Source organism: Rhinolophus hipposideros (genome assembly GCF_964194185.1).
Source record: "Rhinolophus hipposideros genome assembly, chromosome: 9".
Lineage (NCBI taxonomy): Eukaryota > Metazoa > Chordata > Mammalia > Chiroptera > Rhinolophidae > Rhinolophus > Rhinolophus hipposideros.
The window spans coordinates 17,162,262-17,175,866 of NC_138055.1; the positions used below are offsets into that span (position 1 = coordinate 17,162,262).

Here is a 13,605-nt window from a genome sequence, read left to right on the forward strand (position 1 = left end):
TCAATTCCCTCCCAAAATCTATCTATAGAACCAATGCAATTCCCATCAAGGTTTCTCATAGAACTTGAAAAGCTGATATTCAGATTTATATGGAAAAGAAATGGACAGGAATAGCCAAGGAACTGCTATTGAAGAAAAACTGATAGGTGACTAAGGGGCTGTGAACCTTGTCCTACCAGATGTCAAAATTTATTTTAAAGTTATAATTAAGACTGAAGATTTGGCAGTGGAATAAAGAGTTTGGAAAGAGACTCACACATATATAGAAACCTGATATATTACAGAGATGGCATTGCAGATTATTGGGGTTGGGGGTAAAGAATGAATTATTCAAGAAATGTGTAAGGACTTTTGGAAAAAAGTAAAATTGTATCTCTATCTTATATCATACACAAAATTCCAGAAAAAGTGAGAATTTAAATGTGAAAGAAGTCAAAACATTTGAACTTTTAGAATATATAGACATATGTTAATGAACTCAGGGTACATAACTAACAAAGAATATCCGGGATGTATAAAGAACTCCCATGAATCAATAAGAAAAAGACAAATGACCCAAAAGAAAATGGACTAATATTGTTTGAAAGGCATTTTACGTAAGAGAAAAGATAAATGGCTCATAAGTATATGCAAAGACACTCAACCTCTTTGATAATTAGAGAAATACCAATTAAAAGGAGAACATGATACCCCAAAGTTGGCTAGGACATGAAGCATTGGGAACTTTCACACCCTGCTGGTGGGAGCATAAATTGTTTGCTACTACTCTGTAAACATTTTGGTATCAGTAAAGCTGAACGTGCACATACTCCATGACCCAGCAATTCACTACCTACTAGAAACATATCCTAGAAAAACTCTCACACATATGTACCAGAATACATGTACAAGAATGTATTCTCTTACTTGGTGGGGTCAGGATTCGGAATTAACTCTGAAATGTTTAATTAAAAATCATACAACATACTCATCTTCCAAAATTAATATTTATGGAACACATAAATAGTCTCTTCATGAATTTCTTTTTCATTAATTGCTAAATATCAGTAATATCCTTTTGTAAATGCAGAGATAAAACACGTCTGACAGGTCAATTTGAGATACAGCATCAATGACTTTTTGTTGACACTGACATTAATCACCGAAGACTAGATCAAGTATTTATGAAAGAAAATCCTTTTTGAAGATTGTTTCAATTTAACCAGGATTAATAGTAAATAAAACTTTTATCCTTATCATCATTTAGTGAAATAACTTTGGTTTTAATATCTTACTTAATCAGAAACCATACGGAAAGAAACAATAAGAATGTGGAGAGCCTGGTATCCTGTGGTCTTCTTTAATAACAACCCATTTTCAAGGACTATAATCTACTCAACAGGAAGCATTCTAGCAAGGATCTTAATCAGATTCTGAGAAAATGCACACTCAAAATAAACAATATGCCACTAAAACCAAAACAATGAAGGTATTAGCAGCTATACAAAAGGTTAGCCCCTATTTGATGACTCATTTCTGACATGATGAGTCTGTCTTTGAAGTGCTTTCTATTCAAGCTAGAAAATATATAAAGGTAGGAATCATTCATGAAGCAGGTTGAGGAATTTTCTTCATTTTACACATCCTTGGTTGCCTCTATGCAAACATCGAACTAAGAACGGCAAAAATGAGTCTCTCTTCCTACCTACTAATACTAACTTTTTCTTTGCTTTCTCAAGGCATTTTCCTTTCAGCATCGAAGTCCGTAAGAAATTTAGAAGATGACATGGTATTTAATACATTTAGGCTGGGGAAAGCCTTTCAGAAGGAAGATACTGCAGAAAAATCAGTCGTTGCTCCTTCCCTGGAACAATATAAAAATGATGAGGGCAGTTTCATGAACGATGAGGAAAACAAAAATTCAAAGGTAAGTGGCAATGTAACTTAGCCTTTATTTTAATGTATATTTGAATGATTTTTATGAATCATATAAAAGTCAGTTCTTTTATAAACAGAAATATGTGCAAATATGCGTTAGGACAATTGATGAAATTTCATACATACCAGGTTGTTCTTTCATCCTGGACAATTCTTATCCAAAAGTTTCCACCCCCAAAAAAGAAAAACCCAAATGTGTATCGAAAGTACTTTTTTAAAGGCAAAACAGTATGGAGCATCTCTGTATTGATCAATAAGAATATCATGCTATTGTATTATATTACCATTCCCAATAAGACAGCTAAAACAGAAATCAATCTTTTCTTTACAGAATGCAGGATCCAAACATAATTTCCTAAATAATGGTCTACCCCTGAATCTGGCTATAAAACCTTATCTTGCTCTAAAAGGATCTGTAGCTTTTCCAGCTGAGAATGGAGTTCAGAATACTGAATCAACACAAGAAAAGAGAGAAATGGGGGATGAAGAAAACTCAGCTAAATTTCCCATAGGAAGGAGAGATTTTGACAGTGAGTAGTCTTTTCAAATTCAATTCTTGTATCTTAATACAGAGTTTAACTGAGTTTGGATCCAATCATAACAAAATTAAATAAGACCATGGTTCAGTGACACTTGATATGTGATCCCTGCCAAATATGTGGGATTAAAAAGCATTTATTAGTATTATAATTTTGATTTACTCAGAATTAGCTATACTAGATCCATTCTTATAATTCTGATAAATTTTCTGTGATGACAATAGTCCTTTAAACAATTTAAACTTTTTTGTTTTTCCATCAGTGCTCAGGTGTATGCTGGGAAGAGTCTATCGACCGTGTTGGCAAGTCTGATACCTGGTGGTCCACGTCATCTTTTCAGAAGAAAACAAAATCATTTAATTGCCTCTGGGGGGAAAAGCCCTTAATGTTACTATGACTTGCATTACTGTCAATGTCTGTTTTAAATGAAAATAGTATTAAGAGCTATCAGTAACCTAAATGATATGCTTTATCTGTGCATTAAACTTTGTGAATATTCTGCATAATTATGACTTAGTAGTATTTTTTAAACAATGCTTAACATACTAACCTTACATACACTCCAGACCAAAATAATAAAGCATCATAATTTACACCTTGATCTCTTAAAAATTAAGTAATGTCATTGGTGAACGGTTTATGCATGTACATAAATCTGAAGCACATAAAAGACAAATTCATAGTCTAAAAAACTGAGTTAACTTTGTCTGGCCAGTAATCAGTTTGTCTTTGGCAGTACACTTGTTGCCTTTTGCCACTCTAGTTAGTTTGCCATCCAATTTATTCTGCAAATCGTTTGATGTCTTAGGTATCTTAACATTTTTATGTCGAGGTGGCTCATTTCCATTATCACAGAGAATATTTTCATCATCTAAATCCACCTGTTTCCTTTTTGAGCTTTTCTTTCCTGCCTGACTAGTTGATTTTCTTTCTACTTTTTCATTTTTACTTCTGTCCAGATGAACATTTCCAGAACTTGTTCCAATTGTTGGTCTTCCAACAGATGAATTTACACCTTCTGTTATGCAAGATGAAAAGAGGAAGGAATTATATAATATTTAGTATTATTACACATGAGAATTTTACAATAAACTTTAAAAATGGCTAAAGAATTTAAAAAAATGTATGATTTGCGTAGTCATTTGTACATTGCATAAAATGTACAAATAATACAATAAATTACATAATTAACAAATACACTACATTACTATCACATTACTTTTCATTTTACCATATCACTTTTCATCCCCACAAACAACAAATACTTGCTTTGTTTGAATGTATGACATTTAATCCTTAAATGTTACAAGTTGTTTCTTAAATACATTTAGTTAAATCAAACTGTGTCCTATTCCTATCTATAAATTTGTGCTTAATTTTTTAAATAAACCCATCTTTGAAGATATAAACCTTTACATTTCACATTTTACACTTTGCAAAAAACAATCTAGTTTCACTTAAGTTTTGTAAAATCAATTAGTACACTAGAATTAATGTTATTTAGTTGTTCAAATAAGGTCAATTACCAGAACAGTCATTTTCCATGTGAGGAACACACAATGGCTTTGATGAGGAATTAACATTATTCCATGTATTCCTGCTTATCAGGCAGTCATCTTTATAAGTACAAGAAAACTGGGATCTAATTAAGGTTTGCTTCATCTAGTAATAGGAAGAAAAAAGAAAATATGCAATTTATTCTTTATTTTTATTTATTTTTTCATCTAGAAATATACTCTATAGTAATGACGGTATCAGAAAAATTTCCCTTAAAAAAGTCCATTATTCTTTGGGAACATTTAACCATTGATGTTTCAAAGTTTGCAAATTCATATTCATTGTTACAACTAGCATTTTTATTCATTTTAGTAATACCTATTTTATGCATATTTTTCATATTTTTGTAACAATTTAGGAAGATCAATTTTAGACTCTTCAAAGGACTTTTTTACACACTCCTGTGTCTGAGCTGCTTTAGAAAATTAGTTCTATAAGTTTAATGATAATATACATGATATACATAATCCTAGAAAAATACAGTTCTTCCTCCCAAAAATTACAGAGTATAACTCTTTTAGGAAAAAAACACCACATATGATATTCAAGAAATTAGAGAAATTAAGGAAGAGAGAAATGCTCAGATGAAAAAGAGAACCAAAAGAGGGCAAAAGAAACAAAAATAGAAAACTATCAAAGAAAAGAACTGAAAGATTCAACAAAATGGTGACTGAAAGACACTACTGATTAAAAACTTGGAATATTTAGGAAAATAAGAAAGATGAGTCAAATATATCATTCTAGGAAAACTTGACCATGTAATTTAATGGATGACTATTTAAAATATACTCTTGCATTTATCTTCAGACATGAAAAGGAGAAAAATTAGAAAGTAGTTTTGGAAATGTATTCTGCAAACATAAAACCAGTGGCTGTTTGGGGATAGAAATTAATTTCAGAACAAAGTAATCTATACAGATAATGCAAATTTCAACAATTACAGCTGATGTATAGTAATGCTATCTATAAATCCTTTTCAGAAGTAGACAAAGTTTAAATTTCAAATAAATAATTAAATAAAGAGGACTAACACTTCAAAGTATAACTATATTATGCTGAAGATTACTTACAGAACATTTATTGTTATAGTTCATGAAGTCTAAAACAGCATGACTTTATATTATATATTCAGTAGTTATATATTATCTTATATATGATATACATATATATTTATATATATCATATATATAAGACATAATATATATGATATAGAAATATATATAGAAATATATAGAGAATATATATAGAAATATCTACATATTTCTATATATAATTCTATATTATATATTGTATAATTCTATATATAATATATAGAATTATATATATATAGAAATATCTATATATAGAAATATGTATATCATATATAGGATATATATGATATATAAATATATATGTACAGTTATATATCACATATATTATATAATGTATTAACCTACTCAGATATTTGCAAAGATAATGGCAGTAAATCCACTGATTATGGTTTAGAAAAACAATTAGAATTTTCTCTGGTCCAACTGCTTCAAAAAGCAGATTTTCTCAGGGTGACAAACGTTATATCTTTCTCACTAATGACATCTATGAGAGCCTCCAGTTCCCAAATCACTAAAAATTATGTTTAATTTGTTTGAGGATTAGACCACTGGAGTTTATCTTCCATTCAGACACAAAAATACACAAAATTGAAAAAAATGTGAAAATGTCAAAGATCAAAACTATTTTTTAAAAACGTCAAACAGAGTAGGCACGATAATGGATGGAACGACAATCGCACATCTTCATGAATGCACACAAATGCAACTATTATTATATAGTTTCCATCATGAGATGCCTTACAATATAACTGAGTTTTAACTAGCTTTTCTGGGCTTTATTAATTCCACAAATACAGAATTAAAGCAATTGACAAAGCTAGTCAATGAATTTTGTTAATAAAATGAACTTTATATTACATCACACCATTACTGTAGGAATGTCATCTAAAAACTGTTATTTCCATATGCAAAACCAGAACTGTTGACATTATCCTTTTACACAACTTTTCTTTTGTTTCACCAAAATTATTATTGCTTATAGAGAATTATAAATTTGTTGCTTATAAAGAGTTATAAAGAGTATGGTACGCCCGTGAAAGCAAATGAATGCTGCTGAGTGGTTGGCTAGGATCACTCCCATAGTAACCAGACACTGGTGGGTGGCTTGGGGGATTTTAGCCTCCCACCACAAAATCTTCATCAGCACCTTCCATAAAACACCTTTAAATAAAAATACAATAATTATACTATGTAGTAGAGATAATCGATGTTTTCTCAATCTCATGGTTAGCATGAACAAAAATTTCTTTAGAAAGCTGTTACTTTTATTAATTTTTAACATATCTAAGTAAAAACCTTTCTTTGCTATGTGAATATAGTCACAAAATAAGTGCCATAGCTCTTCTTATAACTAGATTTCCTCTCTTCACGCCCCCCATTAAGAAATTCTCCAGCCCTTAATGACAGCAGGGCAATTTCAGAAAAACTAGAGTTACAAGGCAATAGATACTTAAAACACTGAGAATAGGTTCAGATATGAAAGGAAAAGAGGTAACCAATTTACTTAACATGAAAAAATATTATTTATAAACAAACATATCAAACCATAGTTCTATGGTAATCTTGGAATACTTATGTGCAAAAGAAATGAGGGTGGTGATCTTAAGGGTATTTTCTTTTATAAAAGATTATATATGGGTTTTCTTTTCCCTACCCTATACAAAAATTTATTTTCTATTAATTTGCGCTTATTAAGTTCCAACTATGTGACAAACATACAGTATACTAAAGAGAATACGACGATGGCTCCTATAATCACAAAGACATTCTACTTATAAAATTTGCTGTTGACACACAGCTGGAAGGAATAATAAGTAAATTGGATAACAAAATCAAGATTGAAAAGATCTCAGAAGGCTAGAACCATAAGTAGAAAATAATAAAATGAAAATGAATAAGGATAAACAAAGTTCTGTATTTAAGTTCAAAATATCAATTACAGATGTACTGGATGAGGAGAATCTCACTTAAAAAAAAACATATGAAAGAGAGTTAGAGGTTTTAATTGATCGTGAACTTGACTGGAGCCACCAATATAATGTCCAGCTAAGAAATTAGCACAGAAAGCAACGTGATAGGAAAGGTACCAGGTTTGCAGTCAAAACAGCTGGCTTCTAATATTTCTATCACTTATTAATTAGGTGACCTTGGGTAAACCTCTAAACTTCTCACTTATCCACACATAAATGGGAATAAATTTATCTCACAAAATTGTCAGGATTAAATGAAGTTAAAAATATGAAAGGACTATATAAACTCTAGAGATCTATGTAGATACTATGCAGTTATTAATGTAATAACATATAGGATGACAGTATTTCTATAAAGAAATCTATTGAATTAGTTTCTCAGGACCAGGTCAACTCTAAAATGATACTAGGAATGCAGCTCAAAAAATGAACTTATAATCAGCGTCTTCATTTTAGTTATTAAAACAATACAAACTACATTGGCTTGTATTTATAACTTAAAAAAGAATGCTTTTCCTTTGTTCATAAAAGTTGAATTTTTCTGCACAAGATTAGTGGCTACATAGAATTGAGATTACTTCCTCTTGCAAATCTTCCAAATCTCTGTGTATTTGATTTGGAATCACAAATAAGCAAAACAATTCCCTCTTGAAAGTGCGTTTGAAGTACTAAACAACTAAGAATAATGTCCAGATTCATACATGGCTGTTAAAATCATTTTATGTTCAAGTCACATGAGAGAAAAGGACTGAAAGTTTTCCTTTGTAGAATGATTTCCCCCCCTTTGGAAAGATTTCTATCCACAGTAAAATTGCAATGAACTTCAAACTTGCCAAGAATTGGAAAAGTCCTTTGCCACAAGCTCTTTTTAAATTGAAATTATTAGTAGGTTCCCAGTTTGAGGAAAATAGTACTTCACATAGGAAAGCTTGACTCCAGTTAAATTAAGACGAATGAGTCAAAAATATTGAAAAGTCATAGACAGTCTCAGAGTTAGCTGTATTCATAAGAAAATCAAAGTTCTAAGCTCCCATTATACTGAAAAATAGATCAACAGGTTTGAAAACAGAAATTATTTTCAACATACCTATTAAATACGTAATTAAAAATAAATATTCTAAATTTGTCTTTTCATTCTTATAAATACATTATCATATTTCCAAAAGAACAGAGATTTGTTATCCTCATGGCATATGAATTTATAAATATATCAAATGATCCACTAGGCTATCAAGTGCCTAGAGATAGCCTGGTATCCAGGAGGCATTTAATACATGTTTGTTGAATGAATTAAGTAAAACTATAACAGATTATAACCAGTGTATTCAAGTGGATGGTATGAGGAAACAGAAACATGAATAAGCAAAAGTTGGGAGGTAGAAAAAGATGTACATAATAGATTCTACTCTTTAATAGAGAGAAAGGAAACCACATGAGACAGAGAGAAGTAGACTGGCAAAGAATAGTTAAGTCACTCTAAAAACAAAAATTTTGAGACAGAAAAACACGTACAGAGTAAACTACTCGGTTCAGTCAAGTCTTGAGACCGACCAATTTGGTATAGAAACGAGAGAAGTATACATGCAGAGAAAAGCTAAATCACATATAAGCATAGAGAATGATACAGCTGAAGTCCTTAAGCTCCATTATATCCACTGTTCCTTTCAAGTTCTTAAATATTCCGCCTTTCTCTGGTTTCCATGTACCTATCCTTACAATAAGCCTTACAAAAAAAACCTGTTCCTTAAAACCACAAAAGCCACACTTTCCTTAACCTTGCCCTACATTATTTATTCATTTATTTTGTACAACTACCCAATACACAGTCACTTTATACTAGTAAGATAATCTAATATTTTCATCAGGTTATTTGCTCAGCCTGAAATGCTCTCTTCCATTCTCTCTCCCTATTTAAATCCTATTTATTCTAATTTCTCATGGTCAGAGCGCCATTTCCTCTATTGATTATGGGTCTCTAGTTATTGAAATTGTGGGTATCTCTAATCCACTAGAACTGTAACTATTTTATATGCTAGCCACATGTAGTTAATTAATTAAAATTAAAAATCCAGTTCTTCAATTGCAGTAGCCATATTCAATAGGCAAATGTAACTAGCACTTACAGTATTAGATAGCACAGATACAGAACATTTCCATAGAAAATTCTACTGGGAGAGCACTGGTTTAGAACAAAGCTTTACAATCTATGTCCTATGGCACTTTCATGTGCTGCAAATGAATTCTCAAAGGACTCTGGAGCATTTTTTTGTTTTCTGGGTCCAGAATATTGCAACCCACATGCAACTTTGTATTAGTAAAGGAAACGCTGCATCTGTTCCCCATGTCTTCTAACTACTACCTGATGTGAAAGGACCAATTAAGTTTGGAAAAAAATTACAATCATTATATCTTCAAATATTATTTCCATCCTATTTTCTCCTCTCGTTCTGGGACTCCAATTAGGCAAATGTTAGACTTTTTCTCTGTGTCGTGCTCTTCTCTTTTGTTTATTCTTTATTCTCTTTGCTTTAATTTGGAGATTTTTCTAATGACTTATCTTCAAGTCCACTTATGCTACCTAATGCTATGTCCAATCTACTATTAAACTCATCTAATGAGTTTGTGATTTCAGATGATGTTTTTACAGTTCTGGAATGTCTATTTGGTTCTGTTTTATAGATTTTAATTCTCTGTTGGAATTCCCCAATTTTTAATCTATTTTCCCCATTTTTTTTCCTTCTAATTACTTCTACATATTGAAAAATTTTTAACTCCTTGTCACCTAATTCTAATATCTGGATCATTTGTGAGTCTGCCTCTATTGTTAGTTTTTTCTCTTGATTAAAGGGCAAACCTTCCTTATTCTTTTCATGTTCAGTATATTTTATTTCATGCTGGATATTGTGTATAAAGAAACTGTAGATGAAGAGTCTTCTATCAAGAAGAGTTTTCCCTTGTCCCTGTTAGGCAGACACAGTGAAAAGCTGATAACCTCAATGCAGTGAGGGACTGAGCTGGGTTAGACCTGGGTTGCTGTTGTTATAACTCATATTTGTCTTCTGGCTCCTATTTCTTCCTCAGGAATGTCCTTCCCAGGCTTTCAACTGAGAGCCTTGTGTATCTCTGTCACTTCTGACCTGAAAGTGTGGGGGATTCAGTCTGCCCTTCAGAAGTTTTTCCATTGTGCTCTTTAGCATCCCAGCTCACTTCATTTCCAAACGTAGCAAATATCTTGAGAAGCAGCCAGCCACATGTTTCAGGCAGGTCTCACTCCTCAAGCAAATCCTGTCTTCTAAATACGGACCATGTTTCCCTGAAAATAAGACCTAGCTGGATCATCAGCTCTAAATGCGTTTTTTGGAGCAAAAATTAATATAAGACCCGGTCTTATGTATTATATTATACTATACTATATTATATTATATTATATTATATTATATTGTATTGTATTATACTATATTATAATTATATTATATCATACCTGTTCTTGTATTATAGCATAATGAGACCTAGTCTTCTTTTAATTTTTGCTCCAAAAGACGCATTAGAGCTGATGGGCCGGCTAGGTCTTATTTTCGGGGAAATATGGTACCTCAAGACCACAGGTGCTGTTAATATACTGGATTGAAGCTCCGTAGCCTTCCAGTCAGCTCCAAAGTTCAGCATATGTGTGCTAGGTAAAAGTAAGTGTGCGTTCAGGGCTCCTGAAGCTTCCAAATTGTTGCCAACCCCTTGAGACAGCTAAAGTCTCTGTTGGTTCCTCTTTACTTTAGGAGAGTTCCTTTACATGGACCAACACCAATCCTCAGCTCACACCCAAAACTGGCAAACAATCCTTAGGAAGAAAATAGCTGATTATAGACTGCTCACCTCAGAAGAACTTTACCACCACCCCCTAAGATTTTTAGTTAATTTACATTGCTTTGCTTACATACCCTGTTTCCCTGAAAATAAGACCTAGCCAGACCATCAGCTCTAATGCATCTTTTGGGGCAAAAATTAATATAAGACCCGGTGTTTGTTATGTTATGTTATGTTATATTATATTATACTATATTAATTATATTATATAAAACCCAGTCATAGATTTTTGTTTCCTCATTTATAAAAGTAGAAATAGATATTCCCCTGAATATAAAATCCTATGAAACCCTTATGGAAAGTATTTGTTAACATATTCATTTTAAGTGCTCAAGTTTAAATGTCCTACTGTAGCTTACTTGTCTATTATCGTCAATTATATCATATATTATATTAAAATAAGATTGGGTCTTATATTAATTTTTGTTCCAAAAGATGCATTAGAGCTGATGGTCCTGCTCGGTCTTATTTTTGGGGGAAACACAGTAGCTTTCCTATGTCTTTAAAATATATTTTCCCCAATTGCCTTTTAGTTTGTTTCTATAGCGGAAATGGTATTCTACTATGACCTACTATATCCCAATTAGAAACAGAAGCCTCCAAATCTGTGAGCGATTTCTTGATCCTGTTCTCTCCTTATCTGAGAGCATTTTATTTTTTCCTCAGTTATACTTTCAAGGCTACATACATTGATACCCCTCATTTTTCTGTAGCCTGAGGAATAGTAGAGGCTGAAGTACCGTTTAGTTGAGGAGATAAGTAGTTTGAAAATTTTCTGGGTTCTGCGCTCTCTTCTAAGAATTTATTATGCATTATGTATATTATAAGACAGTTCACTTCCCTACTCAGGGACTGTATTTCATTCAAATGGAAGATCATTTGCGTAATTTCCCCAATTCAGTAGGTAGCACTAGAGCCTTCACTTGTACACCCTTGAAAATGTGTAAGCCCCAGGGTTAATTTTCCACATTTCATCCACATTACTATCCAGTTGCTACTTCTATTTCTCGGACAAGAAAGAAAAAAAACAAAACAAGAACACGTACACTTAGTTGGCTTCTCAGTTTTGGAAATATTGGTGATAATGCTCAGGATTTTGTCAACTCACTAGTACAGTATCTGGGGAATGGAGCTAGATTAAGTCACTAAGTCAGGCTATGCCTCTTCGTTCTGAAATCTTCAGTTTCTTTCGACGCCAGTTTTTGAAGTTTATTGTATCTAATTACATTTTCTCTGTTGTTTGCTGTTGAATATTTTTGCTAGCTTTTACTATTTTGTACTCACTTTAAGTGTCATTTCGAGGGGAGGTAAATTCTATGAGTTGAACTCAGTCCACCATTTTAATTTAGATATACTACGAGTTTTCTAATATCCTAAAGGTTAAACTTGGATGTTGAATGAAGAATTTTCTAACACCATGAGTACTGGACTGCCCGGATGCTTACAAAAGTAACATGTTGTACACCTGAAACTAATACAATATTGTATGTCAACTGTTACTGAAAAATAATTTTTAAAAAAAGCATCACAGTTATAGCAGTCTATTTTTTTACATTATCTAAATCCTAATTTTCACCATCCCAACTACTCCACGTTTTAAAGATCCAATATTTTCCTGATCAGCTCACTTAAGTCATTAAGTCAATTAATGCTGATGATTATTCTGACACACATATAATATAGGGGGGAATATTAGATTTCAAATAAAGAAAAGACCTATATACATATGACCTTTCAGCTGCTTTAAACTAAGGTGGAAAGGAATAAAACAAATTAATTTACAGAGATATTTCCTGGAAAACTCTTAATAAAAAGATATAAGGGTACTTGTATAAATTGCTTGGAAATTGGGGGTAAAATGAGGAGAAAACATTCTCTAAAGGTTCCTATCAAAATCATGAAGGTCTGGAAGAAATTTCTGATTTCCCACACTGGAAAATTTATTTGACGATAATAGACAAGCTACAGTAGGACATTAAACTTGAGGACTTAAAATGAATACGTTAATAAATACTTTCCATAATGGTTTCATAGGATTTTATATTCAGAGGAATGTCTATTTCTACTTATAAATGAGGAAACAAAAATCTAAGTAAAGTTAATTTGCCCCACATAATAATGACATAGATATTTCACAATCAAGTATCATCTACATGAAATTCTAAGTTCCCTAATATTTTCTACCTTTCAAGTGCTCTTTCCAAGACAACATTTCAACTGTAGATCATATGTTCTTTCCATGACAAAAAAAAAAAAAAATTGTATGCCAAACGAGCAAAAGTAACAGGATAATAAGGTAATAAGCTGTTAAACTACTTTTCCATAGTTACTTAGTAGTAAGTATTACCAACATTTTTTTGTTATTGCAACAAGTACTCTACCTGGCTATGGTTCAGCTGTATACCTGGCTAAACCAATTATTTTCACACTTTGCCTTTATAAAGAGTACTGTACTATAAAATATAATCATAAACACCAATTTCTTTGTTTTTCTGTTGCCATTTAGTTTCAGAGCAATGTAGACTAGGCCAACTCCACTATTAAACAACAAAAGCAATGTAATTATAATCTCATTAGTATTTAACCATAGCTTTGCACACTGGCATAAAATATTTAATGGTAGTTATGAGACTTGGATAAAGCACTTTATCAGGATTCTTGTCTCATCTG

The 13,605-nt window shown here is 31.8% G+C and overlaps 2 protein-coding genes across 3 annotated transcripts in view; one reads left to right on the top strand and one right to left on the bottom strand.

Annotated features, from left to right (window-relative positions):
• The first annotated feature begins 1,606 nt into the window (after positions 1-1,606).
• Positions 1,607-2,962, top strand: PMCH (pro-melanin concentrating hormone). The gene is made up of 3 exons (XM_081059606.1): positions 1,607-1,906; positions 2,249-2,447; positions 2,719-2,962. Exons 1-3 carry the CDS (start codon positions 1,667-1,669, stop codon positions 2,766-2,768), a joined length of 489 nt encoding a protein of 162 aa, XP_080915732.1. The 5' UTR covers positions 1,607-1,666; the 3' UTR covers positions 2,769-2,962.
• PARPBP (PARP1 binding protein) overlaps positions 2,905-13,605 on the bottom strand; it is a gene marked incomplete at both ends in the record, with an annotated part of 54,783 nt that continues 44,082 nt past the window's right edge. The window contains 2 exons of one of the 2 annotated variants that reach the window (XM_081059603.1): positions 2,905-3,474; positions 3,983-4,118. In XM_081059603.1, coding sequence (XP_080915729.1) covers positions 3,134-3,474; positions 3,983-4,118 — 477 coding nt within the window. The remainder of the gene's footprint in view (positions 3,475-3,982; positions 4,119-13,605) is intronic. The other variant, XM_081059604.1, reaches the window with a different exon arrangement.